Genomic DNA, 19,239 nt, shown 5'->3' on the forward strand with positions numbered 1-19,239 from the left:
CACCTCCCATATCAGGCCTATGTTGTAGCATGTGTCATTCATTCCTTTTAATGGCTGAGTAATATTCCATTGTGTGGATATACAAGATTTTGTTTAACCATTCATCAACTGATGAACATTTGAGCTGTTTCCACTTTTTGGCTATTATGAATCCAGTTGTTTAAAGAAAAGATCAAAACCTGAATTTTTGAAATCTATTAATATTTAAATGTTGGCAATGAATTTAAACAATTAAGAGTGTGGTTGGGGCTAACCAAAATCTGTCTGAAGGTGCCACATGTGGCTGGTGTGCCGCCAGTTTGCTGTCTCGTGCCACTTGCTCAACCCAGGGCCTTCCCTTATTCTTATGTACTTGGCGTTTTTACCAGTGACTTGGTGAGGGAACAGGGCACCAAAGCCCAGAGAGGCTGTGAATTCCTCTGGGCTCACACAGCAAGTTAGGAGCAGGCTCAATGCTTATGGCACCACATCCTGGACTTGTCACACTGTCCTGGGTTGCTGCAAAGTCCTTCTGTGGCCCTGGCATATTCTGGAAAGGTCACCTCAAATTCCAGCATTGAGAGAGAAACCTTGTTAAAATGTTAGCTTATCTGCTTCTTGTTTTTTTCTGGACATTATGTTTTTACTTAGTTGAGGCTGTATTATACATACAGCTTTACATGGATATACACACACGTTTGTGTGCGTGTGTGTGTGTATATATATATATATACACACACACACACTTTAATTTGTGCAATGTCACGAGCATTTCCAGGCATCATTAGAAACTCTAAACAACATGGCTCCAGTGGAACATCACGTGGCTGTACTGTTGTTTACTTAGCAGCCTGGTGATGTCCACAGAGGTGGTTTTGCGGTTCTAGCACTCTGCCTTCAATAGAGAAAGACATTAAAATCACAGTGGTCTCTTAAGGATCCTTGGTGGTGGCACTGACCAGCTCTGTAGGAGAATGGCATTATGCTAGCTCGCAGGTCATGGACATGTGTCAGCAGACCCTTTGCTTCCTTGGTCCACTGACAGGTCCATAGCAAGAATGTGGCATTGTAGCTACTCTCTGTCTCTAGTCCAGTCCAGTAGTGCTCATTTTCAGGGCCACCCTCCATCCCAAGATGCATTCATAAATGAGAGAGATTAGAGTATCTTCCCACAGGACCATTAGCCTCTGGATGAAAACTGCGCTGTCTTGAAAGCCACCGTTTGTATGAGCCCAGTCATAGTTCTTTCCAGGCAGCTCTGGGGGCAGGTTGGCCAAGTGGCCTTGGGAGGAAATGCTCAGGGCTGAGAGGAGGGAAATGAGAGCCTGCCAGGTCAGCAGGGCACTTCCTCCTCTGTGTCAGACACACAAAGCAGCCACCTGGTCTGAGGAGGGCTCACAGCCTGGCGATTCAGAAGGCCTTGGCGGCTTGAGCCCTCTCTTTGCCCCCCACCCCCTGCCCGCTGCCTGGGCCGGACAGAGGCCGTCTTCCGTCCCAGCAGCAGCAGGTGGTGCTGCTGGCTTCTTGGTGAGCCCTGAGTTATGACTCTCCCCGCGCCCCCCACCTCGGGCACATGAATAGTCACCCGTGAGACGCAGGATGATCCAGGCTGGCAGCTGAGAGGCGAGGGGGACGCCTGCTCCCTGTGAATGGGCCCCACAGAAGAGGAGGCCGGAAACTGCTTGATCTTTCCGACCTTGGTTCCATCCTCCTTTCCTCTCCTTTGCTCGAGTTTTCAACAAGCATTTATTTATTTGGTGTGTGGCATGGCCCAGCCCACGCCTAAGACGTGGGGGTGAGAGCACAGAGGAGCCTCGCAGCGGCTCTGCTGTCCTCTCACACAGAGGAGTGAGCCCCCAGCCAGCGTTCTTCCCCAAGGGCAGCTGTGCCCCTGCCCTGTGCTGGCCTCTTTCGCACAGAAGGGGGGGGGGGGATGTTATTGGACCCACATCATGTTTGGAAAAAGCAAGGTGCCACAATGTGTGGCCTCCTGTCACTCCCCGGCACACAGTGAAGAAAGTCGCACTGGCCATGGGACTGTTCACCTATGTATGTGGGGTTTTGCTCATTTGCATAATCTGAATTCAGCCCAGCAGCTTACCCAGTGTCACTTGCAGAATGGAAGCCAGGTAGAGTTCACCAAGGCTAACCAGCTTGTCCGTGGTTGTCTGGATGCTGTGAGGGTAGCCAGGCTTTGAACTGAGTATCTGTTTCACTCCGTGTCCAAAGCTCTCTGAGCTATGACCAACTTTGTTCACACAGCTGACAAGAGCAGAGGGTTCCTTCTGAGCCAGAGCTAGCTGGTTTCAACATTGTGTGTAATTTAGGTTGCTGGTTTTTAAAATTCTTGGTAATGCTGTTGTTTTTGTTATTTCAGCAGCAGATTCCAAAGTGGAGGCAGGGCTCATGGGAACTAACTAGAGGTATCAGAAGAGGCTCTAGAATAATTTCAGGGTGGAATTGCCCAGCAGCATGGGCCTCTGCATGTGGATGCCTGGCCTGCAAGCCCCGGGTGGTGGGGCTCAGCCTGATGCTGACGTGTGGGGAGAGCATTAAAATCCAGGCAGCAGCTGCAGCTGCCTGTGCCTCAGAGCTCACAGTAGGAGTTCTTCCAGAAATGTTACAATACCTTGTCTTAACTCTTAAAGATATAAGCCTATCAGTTTTGGGGAAAACTGTGTTTAGAACCTTATTGTCCAAGAGTATGTCCAGATGGAAAAACAGATCCTACTTTTGCACAGAGGCTGAGGTCAGGAAAGCAAAGTCTGAGGGGCCGAGGGCTGGGGGCTGAGTGTTCCAGGACTCATCTCTGGTTGGCGAGGGCTTATACACATGCTCAGTGGCCTAGAGGCCCTTAAGTGCCTCATTGTGTTTCATTGTCTGTCCAGCAAACTCCTATTTATTCTTGAAAACATGGCTCGGATGTCTCTGCTTGGGGATACATGATCACCCTGTCCTCAGGCCTACCTCCTGCCCCATCCCCTGCTGCTGGCTGCCCATGACCCGCATGCTGGTTGTGGTGGCTTGTGTCTGTATTTCTTTCTCAGAGGCAGGGAGGTCCTAGGGCTGGACCTGGGGGATGCTGAGCAAATGTTGCCTGGATAGAGCCAGGGCTTGTCCGCACAAGGTATCCAGCCATTCAGGCCTGTGTGTCTGAGCTGTGTCACTTGTGTGCAGAGCTTGGCAAGGGGCCTGAGTGCACCAGGAATTCAGTGGTTCTCATGCATCCTGGCTGCCCATTTGAGCCACCTGAGGAGCCTCTAAAAATCCAAATGCCCAGGCCCTCTCCAGAATATTTGGGGGGTGTGGGGGGTAGCATCAGCATTTGCCATGGCCGAGAACCACTGGTCTGATGCCCCCTGAGCACCATGGTGAATGAGTTCCACCCAGTCTAACCATTTGAATGCTCCCTGTGTAGACTGTCAGGATGGAGGTTAGGGGCAGCTCTTACCTGCATGAGTTTCTAGCACCTGAAGACACATACCTGGAACCTGCTAGAAGTGGTCCCTGAATCCCTGTGTTGAAAGCTGCCTCACTGGAGTCAGAGCAGGTGAACTGCTGAGTGCCTTCTGCCTGAGGGCTCCCCTCTACTCCCTAGTTAGCAATGGAGCATCTCTGCGTGTCAGGCTCAGCTCAGAGGGGTGTAGCCGACCACCCTTGCTCTCGTGGAGCACATGCTGTAGCAGTGGGACAGACACCTTCTCACATAAGCAAGAGCATGGTGAGTGCCCGGTGGAGGGTTTTGGGCCAAGTTTAGAGTAGGGGACTGGGTGACAACTTGGCGTGGAGGCCACAGGGTAGGGACCGTGCCTTCCCAGCAAGCCCCCGTGCACAGAATATGCCAGAGCAGGCAGTTGAGTCATGACCTTGCAGATAGCTTCCGTAGAGACAGGCAGCTGTGCCTTAAGGCCAGTTTGATCACACCCTCTTTGCCCAATGGTCCCTCCCCCACCTCCCGCTGGCCTCAGAAGTCTAAGGCACTGCTATTTTGCAAGCATAGTGGCACTTGTGGCTGCCCACTGCAGAGTCTCAGTCCCCATAGCCAGGGGGTAGAGAGGGTTTCTCAGCTGCCCCTGTATTGGGGTTGAGGGGACTTTGTAGATTGGCTTTAGCCAGTGAGAACCCTCCCCTGTTGCCAGGGCAGGGTCAGTCCCCCTCAGACTGTGGATAGGGGCGGGTTAGGGGAGAATTATACTGAGAAGTATCGGGATTTCCTTGAAGCAGAAAGGGAGAGAGGGGGCTGGAAGAAACCAGGGCATGTCCCCAGACAGAGGCAAGAGAAAGGAAAGGACTGTAGCTGACTGTCCACAAGGAGAAAGATGCTCAGGGTTGCAGAGGAAGCTAGGCTCCCCAGTCTGTGTCCTCCAGGCACAGCCAAGCTGAGAGCATGTGGGCCATGTAGCAGCTCTCCTCACGTGAGCTTATTAAGTTCTCACTGGTGCTGGTGAGCAGTGGCCAGTAAGGAAGGTGTGCTGACTTCCCCTGTGGCTCCACAGGGAGCCAGCGCAGCCTGGCACAGGGGCCCTATCTTCCCATGTCCTCTCCTTGCATCACGGCACATCATGGCTCTTTTTTTGGCTTGTAGTCCAGGTCTCTCTCGAATGCACCGTTCTTACCATGTCACTTCCTGCATTTGGGATGGAGAGTCAAGAACCCTTGAGGTGTCCTGTTGGGGGGCAGAGCAAAGGCTCATCCCCATGGTGTGATTGAGGTGTGGGCCTGGTTCAGTTTCCTGGTATGCCCTTCATCAAGTCAGGCAGAAATGGACCTGGGGAGAGCACTTACAGTTCCCAGGGGAGGTGGTTCTAGGTGAGATGCTGGAAGACCAGGAGTGAAGGGTCAGAAGGAGCTTCTGGAAGGAGATGGGTGTTTCTAGGGCCTCTGGAAGGTTGTGGGTTCTGGGGCACAGCAGGAGAAGCTCTAAGTCCAAACAGGATTTGATAGGCCATGAGTAAATGAAAGGCATGAGTGTCACTGGATGTTGGGAATGAAGCCTGTAGATCAGTGGCCACCCTGGCCTGTCTCTAGCTTGTAGCTCGTTGGTATAGTCACCACAGCGAACCTGGGAAGGAGCGAAAGCAGCACTGTCCTCTTCCCTTCCCTGCTCTGCTCCAGCTGGCTGGCAGCTGATCCCTTCCAAAAGTTAAAAAGGCAGTCAAGACGGTGGCTAGCATGGCTTAATACAGAGGCCTGTATTAAAGCCACTGAGCATTTCAGAGACTAGAAGGCCTGAAGCCACATGGTAGGATGACTAGCAGTGGGTTTATTCTGTGAAAGCCAAGGAGTCTCCTACCCATGCATTTATCCCTGAGCAGTGGAGCTAGGGCTGTTAAGAGGAGCTTATGTAGGAATGGGGGCCTAGGGAGTTGAGTCCTTAGAGGCTCAGAGGAGCATTCCCTGGTCTTCTCTAAGGTGGTGGGTCACTGCCACCTCCTGCTGCCCCCTCTCTGAGTCTCAGAGCTCAGCCAGGTCATCACAGGTTTACTGGGCACCACCCTCACCACAAGGGAGTTTGTAGTCCAGGGGAGACCTGTGTTAAATGAGTAGTTATGGTGCAGTATGATAAGTGAGCTAAAAGAAAGCTGAGTGGAGGGTTCTGAGGAGTCAGGGAAGATAGGAAGAGAAGGTAAAGGATGGAGGGCTGGCGAGGCCCGGAGGTCAGTGGAGCTTCCCTAGATGTGTTTGGGGAGAAGGGGCGAGTCAGTGTGGCCAGGGACAAACATAGAAGCAGAGTGAGGACACCTAACATGTATCTGTTGGGAATTCCAGAAGCAGTAACATTTGAAAAAATAATGACTGAGGGCTTTCTAGAACTGTGGAAGGATGCTGCTGCTTAGATCCAGGAAGTCTATTGAATTATAAGCAAGATAAATAAAAGAAATCTCCACCTAGACACATGATCAGGAAATTGCATAACACTAAAGAAAGAGAAAACTTTAAATAAACACACAGAGAACAGTCCATCCGTTACAAAGAAACAGCAGTTAAACTGACAGCTGATTTCTAGGCAACACTGATGGGTGCAGAGGACAGTGGAAGAGTGTCTTCAATGTGCTGAAAGAGAAACACTGTCAACCTGCAGATCCACTCCTAGTGAAATCATCTTTCTTTCAAGAATGATGGTAAAAAGATATTTTAAGTTTGGAAACAACAACAGCAGAAAACTGTCAACTTTCAGAATTTTGCATTCAGTGAAGGTGTTCTCCAAGAACAAAGGTGACAGGATGGCGTCTCCTGGTAGCAAAACATGAAGAGAACGTGCTGCCAGCATGTCTGCACCGGAAATGCTAATGACGTTCCTCAGGCTGACAACAGAGGAAAGCAGATGGAAACTCAAGTCTCCAGCACAGAATGAAGAGTATGGGAAGTAGGAAATAATGTGGGAGAGTATTTAAAAAGTAATAAGAATGTAAGAAAATTTGAGCAGCACCGTTCACAAGCTTGTGAGTTTGTTGTTCCCAGAATTGGAGAATACATATTCTTTGTAGTCACATGCAGAATACTTGCAAAAAATTGACCGTGTGCTAGACAAAAAAAGTTAGCTAGCCTTAAGAAATTTCAAAAAATTGAGACGACATAGAACACATTTCAGATCACAATTCACTTACGTCAAAAATCAGTGCTAAAAAGATGAGTAGAAAACTGCCTACCCTTGTAATTTTAAAAACCTTTCTAATTCTTGAGTCAAAGAAATTATTTTGAGGATCAGTAATATTTAGAATCAAATAATAATGTAAATATTTTCACATCAGAATTTAAAATATCTGTTTTTTATCGTCATTCTTGGAAGAAAGATGATTTTGCTAGAAATGGATTTCTAGGTTGACAGTGTTTTTCTTTCAGCACATTGAACAATCTTAAGAGGGAAATTTATAGCTTTAAATGTTCAAATGAATAAAGAAAGGCATGGAATTGATGAGGTGGAATAGCATTACACCCATTATAAAGCAGAAGAAAGGAAATATTAAGGTTAAGAACAGAAATTAATGAAATAGACCATAAACACAACAGTGTCTACAGATTTTTGTTTGTTTGTTTTTTGGTTTTACTTTGTGGGGAGGGGAGCTGGCAGGTGCGGGGATCTGAACCCTTTGACCTTGGTGCTAAAACACCATGCTTTAACCAACTGAGCCAACTGGCCAGCTCGTGTCTGCAAATTAAAAAGAATAATGAAATAGACAAATCTCTGGCAAGATTAATTTTTAAAAAATAAAGAGGAAGGGCATAGACAGTAACAAGAATGAAACAACAGAACTGCAGACAGTGCCGAGACTTAACAGCGTGAGAGGCTACATAAGCAACTCTGTGCTTACAAATCTGAAAACTTAGAAAAAATAGATAAAATAAAAAGTAAAACTTTGCTTGACTGAAGAATAATAGAAACCTATAAATAGGGATAGTCTTATAATTGTGAAAGAAATTGAATCAGTACTTCAGTCCTCTCTCCCCTGTCCTCCAGAGGGCTTTACTGGCAAGTATTGGCAATATTCAAGAAGCAATTCCATTTTGTAAACTCCTTCAGCAAATAGGAAAATAGGGAAAATTCCTATTCATTTTATGAAACTAGCATAACCTTAACACCAAAACCAGACAAAGATAGTAAAGTGCGAGGATAAACATCTTAGGCCAGTCTCACTTTTGAAGATAGATGCAAAAATCCCAAGGAAACAAGCAATTGCAAAACCCAAACCAGGAAAATATTAAAAATGATATGTAGTACATCATGAAAAACTTTATTTGCAAGGACCAATCTATTATAACATTTATTAATGTACCATATTAACAGATTAAAAGAGAAAATCATGTGATCAGCTTAATAGAGGCAGAAACAGTTTAATAAAATTCATCAGCCATTCATAGCAAAGTTCTCAGCAAACTTGGAATAATGAGGAGCTTTCATTACCTGACAAAGGGCTTCTAAAAGGAAAAAGCCTATAGCCAACATTCTACTTAATGGTAAAATGTTGAGAATTGATCCTGTAAGACCAAGAGCTAGACAAGGATGCTGGCTGTCAGCACTCCTACTTTATGTTGTGCCTGTGGCCCCAGCCAGTGCAGTTAGACAAGAAAATGTATAAAGGAGTAGAAAGAACACTGAACAGTCATCATTTGTGTATGCTCGTGTACACAGAATATAAAAAATGTTTTACAGATAAATTATTAGAGTTAAGAGTTATTAGAATTATTAGAATCAGTAATTAGAGTGGCTTTCAATTATTAGAATTAAGAGTTTATTAAGATTGCTGGACACAAAAACAGTATACAAAATTAAATTGTTTTTCTGCATAACAATAGATAAATAGATTATGAAATTTTAAGAAGATACCAAGTTCCTAGGAATAAATCTTACAAAAGTTGTATAAATTTCTTTATGAAGACAAAAGATAACATATTAAATTTCACTGAAAGATATTAAAGACAACTTAGTAAACCCCATGATTTTGGTTTGGGAAACTTGCTATTATAGTGATAATACTTCTCCCCAAATTGATCTGAAATACAATACAATTCTGGTCAAAATCCCAACAATGTTTTTTTTGTTGTTGTTTTTTAAACTTGACTATATGAATATGGAAGAGCAAAGGACCAAGAATAGCCAAGAACGAGGTTGGGATTCCCTGTACCAGATACCAGGAATTCAAATCATAACGACATCTGTGAGGATAATTAGGAAGGTTCAGGGATGGAGCTAGATAAATGGGTCAGTGGAACAGAAGAGCGGGCCCAGTGGTAAGGCTTGGAGACAGCGCATGCAGAGGAGGCTCTGCACACAGGTCCGTGGGAGCAGTGCACACTTCATCCGTGCTGCTGGACAAGTCCATAAGAAAGAGAGAGCCCTTAAGGAGAGCGGATGAAAGACTCAAACAGGCACCTTGTAGGAGAGGAATTATGAATGACCCATGAATGTATGAAAAGATGTATAGCTTCATTAAGGAACAAGGAAATGCATATAAAAACCACAATAAAATAACTTTTCTCACCCAACAGATAGGCACAAATGAAAAGTAAGGTCATACTAAGCATTAGAGAGATTATGGGACAACTCCTGGGGCAACAGGACTTGCAGGCACTGCTGGAGGGAACACACGCCAGCACAGCCATTGTGGTGAAGTGGTCTTGGCATTACTAGAAGTGAAGGTTGCCTGTGGCCTAGCAGTCTCGTGTATACATTTGAATAAGGGGATGTGAGGCAGACAAGCAACAAAACCAAACCAGTGTCCTTCAACAAGAGCAATTGTTGTGCCTTTTGTTTTGCATGAAATGGAGCACCATACAGCAGTAAAACAAATGCATTTCATCAGCCACACCTCAACACAGATGAATCTCTGAAATAGAATGTGGAGTGAACAAAGCCAGTCACAAAAGAATGTGTACGGTGTGTCTCTGTCTTTATAAAGTTCAGAGAATAAGCACAACTAACTCATCGGTTGTTTAAAGGTATAACTACATGATAAACTAGAAGAAGAAGAAAATGGCGATCACACAATTCACGGTGATCAGGGTGGGGTGTCACTGGGGAGGCACCTCCTGTCCCTGAAAGGAAATAGTGGTGTCCAAACATCTGTTGTGGTGCTCCCCAGAAGATGTATTCTATATTTACGCATATGTACACAAGTGCATCACACGACAGGATTGACACTTAGCATCAGATGCACTCAGATGTATTCTTTTCTTTAAAAAAAAGCAGCCACTTGTGACCCACTGAATTGATTTGTCACTCACAGCTTGAAAATGTTTCAGGGCTTAAGCTGGGTGGTGAGTACATGGCTTTTAGTTTGCGACTCCTCTTCACCTGGTGCTCATTGTTTTGTTTACACTTCTGTCACAAAGTAGAAACTGCTCAAAGCCAGCAGGGAGAGGATGCCTCTCAGTGCCTCTGAAGAGCCAGGACTGAGCTGGGAGGGCTGCCCTGGGCTCCCTGTTTGCAGAGGGAGCCTGGGTTCTGTGGGGAGATGGCTTGTTTCAGATGGTCCATTAAAGTGGGGTTTAGCTCAGGGAGCGTTTTGCAAGCCTCGTGTGTGGCAGGGAGCTCAGAGAGGGTCTCCCTCAGCTGTTTCCTCCTGGTCCTGACCAGAGGGGCTCTCCTGGGCCATTTTGGCCCAGCACTCTCCCTCCCCGGGCTTGTCAGGCCTGGGCTCCAGCTCTGCTAGCTTTGCTGGTGTGGGACAGCACACTGGGTGGCTGCCTCACCTAGCACAGGGCACACATCCTGGCATGGCCCATTATCCTTTTCCTTCTCATCCCAGCTTCCCAGAACTTTCTCAGAGCATTTCTGAGTCCCGATCCCACCTTCCGACAGGTGCCAAGCCAGCTGCCTCTGTCGACCCATGGGGAGTACCCACCGGAGCCAGCACACACTCTGTCCCCAAGAGCCCAGACCCCTGGGCAGCTTTGCAGCAGCCTGCCCCCAGTACTGGGAAAACTACTTCTGATGCCTGGGGCACTGCCTCAGCCGCCAAGCCCATGTCTGCCTCTGGTGAGCCCCTCAATCCTGCCCGGGCTCTGAGTGCCCCTGGCCCAGCAGCGTTTCCTGGTCCTGGCCCTCGGCCTGTTGGTTTGCCTACATTTGCTCCCCTCCCCGCCTTAGCCTTTGTCCCGATCCCCAGATCCCAAGCACCAAAAGCAGTGAGCCCACACTCACTGCACACCCCACACCTCCCTCCCTAAGGGCTTCTTGATTGGGTGTTGAGAGAAGAGGCTGCTCTGGGCCCACAGCCACAGCCCTGTCCTCACCCTGGGTCCCTGGGCAGGCTGGCCTCCATGCACTCCTTCAGGTAACTTCCTACAGACCCTCATCCTAGCGTTCATACCCTGCTCCATGTGCCTCTGCTATCTGTTTGGGGCGGGGATGATAGAGGCAGTGGCAGGTGGGTTCCCACACTGTGCACTGGGAGGCCAGGCTTCCTGCTCCCTTCCTGGTTCTCCTCCCAGCTTACCAGTAGACCTGAGCCCATCTTGCCCCCTTTGGCTCTTGGAGTTCTCCCCCATGAGGTGGGGTAGGTAAGGAGAAGCCCCTGTTGCCAGCCCACCCCAGGGAGTGGACTGGGCAGCTGAAGTGCCACGAAGTCGTGTGATGCACCCACTGAGTTGCTGGCTTCTGTGTCTACCCAGGGTCCTTTGATCTCTTCAGCAATTTGAATGGTACAATTAAAGATGACTTTTCTGAATTTGACAACCTCCGAACTTCAAAAAAAACAGGTATGTAAAGGTGGTGGTGGTTTCAGTAATATACTGTGCATTTGACCAGCTCAGTTATTGCAGAAATAATAATCAGCTTTCAAAACCGATCACCTTCATGCATTTCTTTGTATTTTGATCTTGGGAGCCTGAATCTTCTAATTCCAGGAATTCACACATCAACAGTGAAAAGCCACAAAGTTGTGAGCTTTTCTCCTTTCCCTCAGCTTGCGCCCAGTTCTGTGTCTCGCCAGTTCTCCCCTGGGGCTGCATCTCTGAGTCAAACAAGCCCTGCAGCTCCCCACAGAAACCCACCACCCTGGCCCCCCAGCCCTGTGTGGCCCCCATATCGTTTCCAGACACCTTCCTCCTGCAAACTTCCTACTCCTCACAGTGCATCCTTTTCGTAGATAGCCCTGCCCTTGGGCATGTGGGGGCCAATCACTGCCCCACATCATCATCCCCCAGGTTACAGGCCCTGCCCAGGAGATAGTCCAGTCTCTAAACCCAGCTTCCTCCCTTTGTGCCCCTGGGCTGGCGGGGGTATCAGGTGGGTGCAGAAAGAAGAGACTCTGGGGGTGGAGGGGCCCTGGGAAGAGGCCTGGGATGTGTTCTTCACGTAGTCCTGTGTGGAGTGGGGACAGAGCTGGGCAGCCTGTGTCCACCTTGGGATCACACCCCCAGCCATGCCCAGCGACTTCTGTCCTTTGTCTCTCTTCTCTTGGCCTCCCCTCTCACCTTCCCCAATCCCCACCACTTCCTCCCTCCCACCCTCCTCCTCTGCCTCTCCTTTCTTTTTTAGCCCCCCTAGCTGCAGCCACAGGTCTGGCTGGGCCCTGGTCTAAGGTATAAGCAGCCAGCATCCCTGACCACCCCTTTGGCCCCCTCTCATTGGGGATCGGGACGAAGGCTTAAGTGGGGAGGGGAGCAAATGCAGGGGCTCCTAGCCAGGAGGCCAGAGGCAGCTTCAAGAACGTGCTGCTTTTCAGGGTGTTTTCAGGTGTGTCTCCTCCACAGGCCAGAGTGCAACCTCACCTGTCCTTGCCTGACCCTGTGCCTCAGCGAGAAAGCAGCTGGGCCCTTGTTACATGTTGGCTTTTAACATGTTTATCTCCAGTTATAGAAGTATTCCCATTGTAGAAAATTTGGAATAGTACAATTTGGAATTTCCAATTTGTAGAAAATTTGGAAAAGTTTATGGAAGAAAATGAAAATTTTCTATAATCCTTTCACCAGCACTTGGCCACTGAGCTCCCACAGTCATTTGTTCAACTCGTGCTGTCAGGTGGGATTGAGTCCTGCCCGCCTGTCCACCCCAATTTTTATGGATTGACAGATTGAAAACATTTCCTCATGACTTAGAGAAGACTTTGTAGCTATATAGAATCTCTTAGAATGGCTCAGCACTAATTCATTTAATCCTTACTTTTGGGGAGGACGTTTTGGGTAGATTTCAAGTTCTGCTGAAGTAAATAATGCTCTTGTGAACGTGTCTGTGCTTTTATTTCTGTTCACACTCTGCATTATTTCCTTAGACTGGATTTCTAGAAATGGGATCGCTGAGCGGAAGCAGGACTGTTTTCAGAGCCCCTACATCCTGGCCACGTTGCGTCCCACAGAGCAGTCGCTTTCTCACTGGCTTATCTCAGCACACCCTCTGTTGGCTGCATTTTGAAAAACAATTTGCTCTTTCTTTACTATCAAGAAATTCCTGTTCATTATAGAAAATTTAGAAAATGAAAATTTTAAAAAGGTAAATTACCCACACCTAGCTCCCAACCCAAAGTAATGTCTTAGTATTTGCGGAGGACTGTGCTACATGCAGTTTTGTAACCTGCTTTCTTCACTTAATGTTTTGGTGCAGCTTTCTTTGCTCATCATAAAGTATTCTTCTGTCACTGCGTTTTGCTGATTGGTTATGTGGACGCGAGGTTTATTTAACCCGCCCCACACTGGCTGTGTGTCTCCATTTGGGGCTGTTGGAGCAACCCTGCAGTGACCACGCCATTTTGTCCATAGCCCTGTGTGTCCGCCGGGGAATCGCGGCACCAGGAACGTCCCTGTTTTGCTTTGATGCTCGCAGGGTTGGCAGCATTAGGTGCTTGGGGCCCTTGCCCTCCGTGCTTACTGTGCCTGTGTGTGTCCTTGTCTTGTAGCCGAGTCCGTGGCCTCTGTGCCATCCCAAAACAATGGAACTGCAAGCCCTGACCCCTTTGAGTCTCAACCCCCGACTGTCGCCTCGAGCAAGCCCAGCAGTGCCCGGAAAACACCCGAGTCCTTCCTGGGCCCCAACGCGGCCCTGGTGAACCTGGACTCGCTGGTGACCAGGCCCGCCCCGCCGGCCCAGTCCCTCAACCCTTTCCTGGCACCAGGTAGGCCTGCATCCCGGGGCTTCACTCAGCTGCTTGTTCGGCCTGAGGCTGGGTGTGTGGCAGGTCTCCTGGGGGGCTCTACCCACACCGTGTCCCATACGCCGCCTGTGGGTGGGAAGGAGCGGAGCCAGCAGGATCTCCAGACCTGGTGCTTCAGCCTCCCTCCAGCACCACGCGGGGAGGGCGTGGCTGCAGAAGTCCCTCTTCTCTCGGTGGACAGCACCAAGCAGCAGCTGCCGCCGACTTGGTGCCCCTGACAGGGAGCCCCCTGAGCAAGTGCCAGCTCCGGATCTGGCGGAGGAGGACGGGGTGCTGGGGTGCGGAGTAGTTGCGTTTGCTGCCCAGCACCTCCCCTTTTGGGGGAAGATGTAACTTGGCTGTTTAGTATAAGCTCCCCTCCAGGGACCTCACTTCTGCTGCCGGTGCAGGGCTCTGCTCTGCGCCCTTCAGGGGCTCCACGCTGGCTGCAGGACAAGCCCCCAGCCCCTTGACTTCGTGTCCAGGGACATTGTGGCCTGACCCAACCCCACCCTCCCTCCCCGGGTGCATCCAACCCTCAGCTACACCGAGCTCTGCAACATTCCTTAACTTTGTGCCTGGAATGTCCTGCCTCCAGTGGAGACATCTTATTCACCCTCCAGCACCCGGCTCGGTGGATCCTCTTCTACAGGCAGCCCTCCTTCCTCATAGATTTCCCCAAGGCCTTGGGCTCCCCACAGGCAGGAATGTGTCCCCTGTCAGGTGTTCAGCCTCGGACCTGACCCCATGATGTAGGGAATCTGAAGATCCTGGGCCACCGCCCCTGACAGGACCTTGCAATGGAGAATGACCTCTGGGCTTAGAGGGGCTGAGGTTGGGGACCCTCGGGCAGAAGCAAGTTAGGGAGTTCCTGGGTCCCACTCAACCATGAGGTCTGGAGATGGGTGAGGATGGCAGGTGGCCCCCAGGCTGGAGCTGAATGAGAACCCAGGCTCCTCAGCCAGCCTGGAGCTTGTCCCTGCTTCAGGAGGGCTCCTGCCTCTTCTGCTTAGAGAGCCCTCTAGGACCCTGCAGGAGCTCCACTGGCCAGCTGTGTCCATCAGCTGTCAGTACCACCTTGGAGCCGTAGGGCAGCTTTGCTGTCTGCAGACCGGTCATGGTCCCTGGGGGCTGTAGCCAAGATGGCAGAAAATTTGGCAGCTCTACTGGATCTCCAGGGCCATTCTGCAGGCCACACAGGTGGCCCTGGGCTGTCATTTGTGGGATCCCATGGACCAAAGACGCAGTCCTGGCTCTGTCCCTTCCTGGCTGGTGGGCTCGAGCAAGTCACTGTACTGCTCTGTAGTCCATTTCCTCAGCTGTACCTGGAGGTATGGTGCAGAGCCCTCTCTTAGGGTTATGGGGGCTCTGTTTCCTCAGCTGTACCTGGGGGTGATGGGCAGAGCCCTTTCCTAGGGTTATGGGGGGTTGATGCAAGGATCTCTGTGTGCCTCCCCCGTGCGATTGGAAGAGTGGCAGCTTTGTCTCCGTAGTGTTGACTTCTGGGGCTGCCCCTTGATGGGCACCCTCGGTGAGCAGGGGCTGGGCTCTAGAGACTCAGTGCTGGCAGCACCCACATTACGTGGTAGTAAATGTTTTGCTAAAAGGGGGAAGAGGCTTTGTGGTGTGAGTCAATCCCAGAGACGCTGGGTAAACCAGGCTACATCAGTCTCTCGGCTGCCCGACTTCTCTGAGCTTTCATGGTGGCAGGGTGCAGGTCTTGCGCGCCCTCTGCCATCCTCTGTGCCAGGCACCTGTGGTCACAGGGCTGGGTGTAGGGGCAGCCGTGTGCTGCTGAAGGCATCCCAGTGTGCCAGCCCTGCAGAGGAGCTGGGGTCCCTGAGCCTGGTGTGTTCCTGGCACTGCCTTGTTTAGCTCTGTGACCCTGGACATGTCACTTGGCTTCTCTCAGCCTTTGTCTCCTCATCCTCAGAATGGACATTCATGCAGTCAACAAATGTGTCCCAGTGTTTCCATAGACCCAGCCACAGTGTCATAGGACTGGAGGGTACAGCAGGGACCAGAACACACACAGCCCCTGACCTGGAGCTCAAATCTGGTACCAGTAAGCTGCATCCTGGCAGGGACAGATGCTGTCCTGACAGCTCAGTCTCTGCCCCACCTGCTTTTTCCCCAGGTGCAGCTGCTGCCCCAGCCCCCATCAACCCCTTCCAGGTGAACCAGCCCCAGCCGCTGACGCTGAACCAGCTGCGGGGGAGCCCAGTCCCAGGGACCAGCACGTCCTTCGGGCCTGGTCCAAGTGTGGAGCCCATGGCCACGGCCCCCATGACCTCTGCAGCCTCACTCCCAGCTATGGGGGCCAGTGGTTCTTCTTTGACACCACTGGGCCCTGCAACGATGAACATGGTGGGCAGCGTGGGCATCCCCCCATCGGCAGCTCAGGCCACCAGCACAACCAACCCTTTCCTTCTCTAGTGCCCTGGGCCTGGGACCCGCCCCAGCGTGAACACCCAGAGCGGACACCAAGCAGGGACCGTGGGGGTGGGGGTGTTAGGGCTTTCAAGTTCCAGCTTCCTGATAAAAGGGTTGTCTTTATGGCCCCGAGCCTCAGAATGGAGCGGCCCACAGGGTGTCCTCACCCCCTGAAGCAGGCGTGCTTTCTTGTCCCCAGCCTGGCCTGCCCTCACACCTCCTCCCATCTGCTCAGGTCCTGACAGGGCTCCTCTGAGGTCTGGAATGAGGAGGCGTGATCTCCAGTGCTGCCCTTGCTCCCATCTCAGCCCAAGGGTGCCTGGGACATTGCCTAGCCCAGGACCTGGGATGGTCGGTCGTCTGGTCTTTGCACCCCACCCCCCAGCCCTAAGTACACCCAGGTGGTCCCAGGTGTGGATGGGATGAAGGGCCAGCTCCATCAGACACCTTTTGGGGAAGTGGTTGTGTATATTTTATTTTTCTTTGGCTCGTTGTGTGAGTTCAAAGCAAACACCACCACCGTGGACAACTCTTGAATTAAATCCACTAGAGCAAGCTTTAAAACTAATCTGAGCATAACCCTACCACGTGGCTCTATGCTTGTATACGTTTGCACATATTTTGTTTAGTACAGTTTCATATTTGAGTTTGCAGAATTATCTAATAGTCTTTTTTTGGCTAATATTTTTATAACGTGGTTCTTATTTAACTGTCTAGTTTTGATAGAATTTACCAGGTCTGGCTGAATTAAGATATTGGCACATGTCATTCTAGTGGTTTAAATCCTCTTATTTATGGTTTTTACTCTGTTAGAGAATTTAAAAAGGAAGAGATGTTTGGATGAAAAAAATGCCTTATGGAAAAACTAAAGCAAATTCTTTATAGGATAAAATATGGGAATTTGGTTACACATAAAAGATGATGTTTATTTAAAAAAAACAAACTACAGTACAACAAAACCCCAAGCCCCTGGCTGCCTTTCCTTTCTCTAACTCCCTTTTTTGGTGAATTACTAAACTGATTGACTTTCAGCCTTTTTGGCTAGATCCTGAGAGAGGCTGTTTTTCTTACTGATATACCAACATCTTGAAAGTTAAAAAAATCTAACGTATGAATGTGACTCACCAGTTTTTATCAATTAATTCCTTTTTAAAATTAAAGGCATGCAGGGATTAAGGACTTCTGCTTAGAGTGGAAATCTGAAATGCAAGAATCTTTAACCTTGTGTATCTGTGCTCTCTCCTCTGTCTTAATCCACGCTCAGGTTAAAGATGGGGTAATGTGGAAATGGCAGTAGTCCCAGGGGTTGGTGCCCACAGGTCCCTGGGGATGGTCCCCAGATGAGATGGGGGTGTGGGACCAGGGCTGGCCCTGATCCACCTACCTGCTAACCCCAGACACATGTTGCAGACTTAAAAATAATCCTCTTTTTTTGGAGAAAAATATTCTCACACGGGATAGATTTTTAACAAACGTGCACTAATATTACCTCCCTCTCCCAACCTCCTGCTGTCCTCACCCCACCCACCACTATAAAAAGTATTAAGTCAAATTAAAAGAACAGACTTGCTTGTCCCCAGGGGTGGGCACCTCACCTCCAGATCCAAGGGCAGCTGACCGCCTGCTTGCCCCTGTCTGGTTCCAGAAGGAGCTCTGACCCTTAGCACTGGCACTGGAGAGATTAGAATGGTCTCTGGGCTGCTGAGAGGATGTACAGGCTCTAAGGGAGGACTGCCCATTCAAACATGCTGTCCTGAGGCCCCCGGAGCCACGTTCCCCAAGTCCTTGACCACCCACCCTCTGCCAGAACCAAGACCTGGTGCTGGGCCTCAGGGCTCCTGATGCCATTCAGGAAGGCTGGTGGTTGGGCCCTTCCTGCCTGGGGGAAGTGTGGGGGGCACGGTGGGATGCAGGGTGCTTGTCCAGGAAGGTGCTTTCCCTCAAATGGTGCAGGGCCTGGGCCAGCCTTACAGGTCAGTAGACCGTCCTCAACTACTTGGGGTCAGTGATTCTTTTTTAACAGATAAGAGCCCTCCTGACAAGACTTTGAGGCCCCAACGTGACAGCCACTGGGCCAGCAGAGCCCAAGAAAGCAGCCTATGCCTCGCCTCCCGGCATAGCCATTCTGAGTGCACGTTGTCCCTGTTGCCCGCTGCACTGATCCTGAAACCACCGGCCGTGCCATGCGTGTTGCCATGGGCCAATGTGCTCCCTCCTGATGGCCCCGTGGTGGCGGAAGTCATCCAGCCGTTAATCAGTCCCAGGGGCCGGTGGCTGGTTTTGAACTTGTGTTGACTGTTGATACTTATTTACTGTATAAATATAATTTATCATTTGTATCATGATGCGGTTTCTGGCTGTGTCCTTCCCCGGCCCCGTCTCTATCAATCCTGTGCCACAGGACAGGGGTGGGTAGGCTAGGGAGCCAATTCCTGCCCAGAAGCCAGCTCTGCCTACCACGAATGAAGCCACCAGCCTGGTCCTGGTGCCTGTGTGAGCTGGGCACTTGGTGCCCCTGAACCTCGGGGAAAGCCTGCCCTTGGTGGAAGCATTGGCCCATCCCCACCCCTTCCTGCGTCCACCCTTGCAGGGCCTGCACATCAGTGGAGTTGAAAGTCTGCCAGCTCCAAGGCCGGGGTTCCCACTGCCACCTGGTCAGCAGGGTCCCAGAAGGAGCATGTGGAGGGAGCTGCCAGCCAACCCGCAGCTTCACTGGCAATAGCTGGCTGGTGCAGAGGGCCCAGGCCCTCTCAGAGCCTGTGATCAGAGGAGGGCAGCGCTGGAGGACAGAAGCTTGTTTCCAGGCAGCAGAGGTGGAAGAGGTGTTCAATTGTAGGAGAAGGCAGGGCATGGGTGGTCGGGGAGGTGCAGATGGGACGGTGGGTGGAGAGGCCTGAGATGGGCTGGAGGGAGGTCCTGGCCCTGTGCTCTGGCCTCTGCTCAGGCTGCCGCTCCCTGGACTGCCCTGCAGCCCATCTGCTCTCTGCTGAGCACCTGGCTCCCAGAGGCCACTCGGGCGAGCAGATGAGCCTGGCCCTGCGGGGCTCAGCTGGGGTTTGAGGGGGTCCGTTCTGCACACGTGACGGGAGAAGAGGAGGGGTGTGTTGGGATGCTCCAGCCTATACTGCGGTAGCAAAGCTCCATGTCTTGGTGGCTTGACACAATATGAATTTATTCTCACAGTGGGTGACTCAGGGACCCAAGCTGCTTCCATCTTGAGACACTGCCATCCTCCACAGACAGCCCTGAAGGCTGCTTT

General features: G+C 50.5%; 1 protein-coding gene across 4 annotated transcripts in view; it reads left to right on the forward strand.

Moving 5' to 3' along the window:
* The window catches only part of EPN2 (epsin 2), a 77,837-nt gene extending 59,560 nt beyond the window's left edge, over positions 1-18,277 (forward strand). For 3 of the 4 annotated variants that reach the window (XM_063112390.1, XM_063112387.1, XM_063112388.1), the window contains 4 exons: positions 10,280-10,456; positions 11,092-11,178; positions 13,314-13,529; positions 15,685-18,277. In XM_063112390.1, coding sequence (XP_062968460.1) covers positions 10,280-10,456; positions 11,092-11,178; positions 13,314-13,529; positions 15,685-15,983 — 779 coding nt within the window. In that variant the 3' untranslated portion in view covers positions 15,984-18,277. The remainder of the gene's footprint in view (positions 1-10,279; positions 10,457-11,091; positions 11,179-13,313; positions 13,530-15,684) is intronic. The other variant, XM_063112389.1, reaches the window with a different exon arrangement.
* The last annotated feature ends 962 nt before the right edge of the window (positions 18,278-19,239 follow it).

The sequence above is a fragment of the Cynocephalus volans genome, chromosome 10 (genome assembly GCF_027409185.1).
Source record: "Cynocephalus volans isolate mCynVol1 chromosome 10, mCynVol1.pri, whole genome shotgun sequence".
NCBI classification, from domain to species: domain Eukaryota; kingdom Metazoa; phylum Chordata; class Mammalia; order Dermoptera; family Cynocephalidae; genus Cynocephalus; species Cynocephalus volans.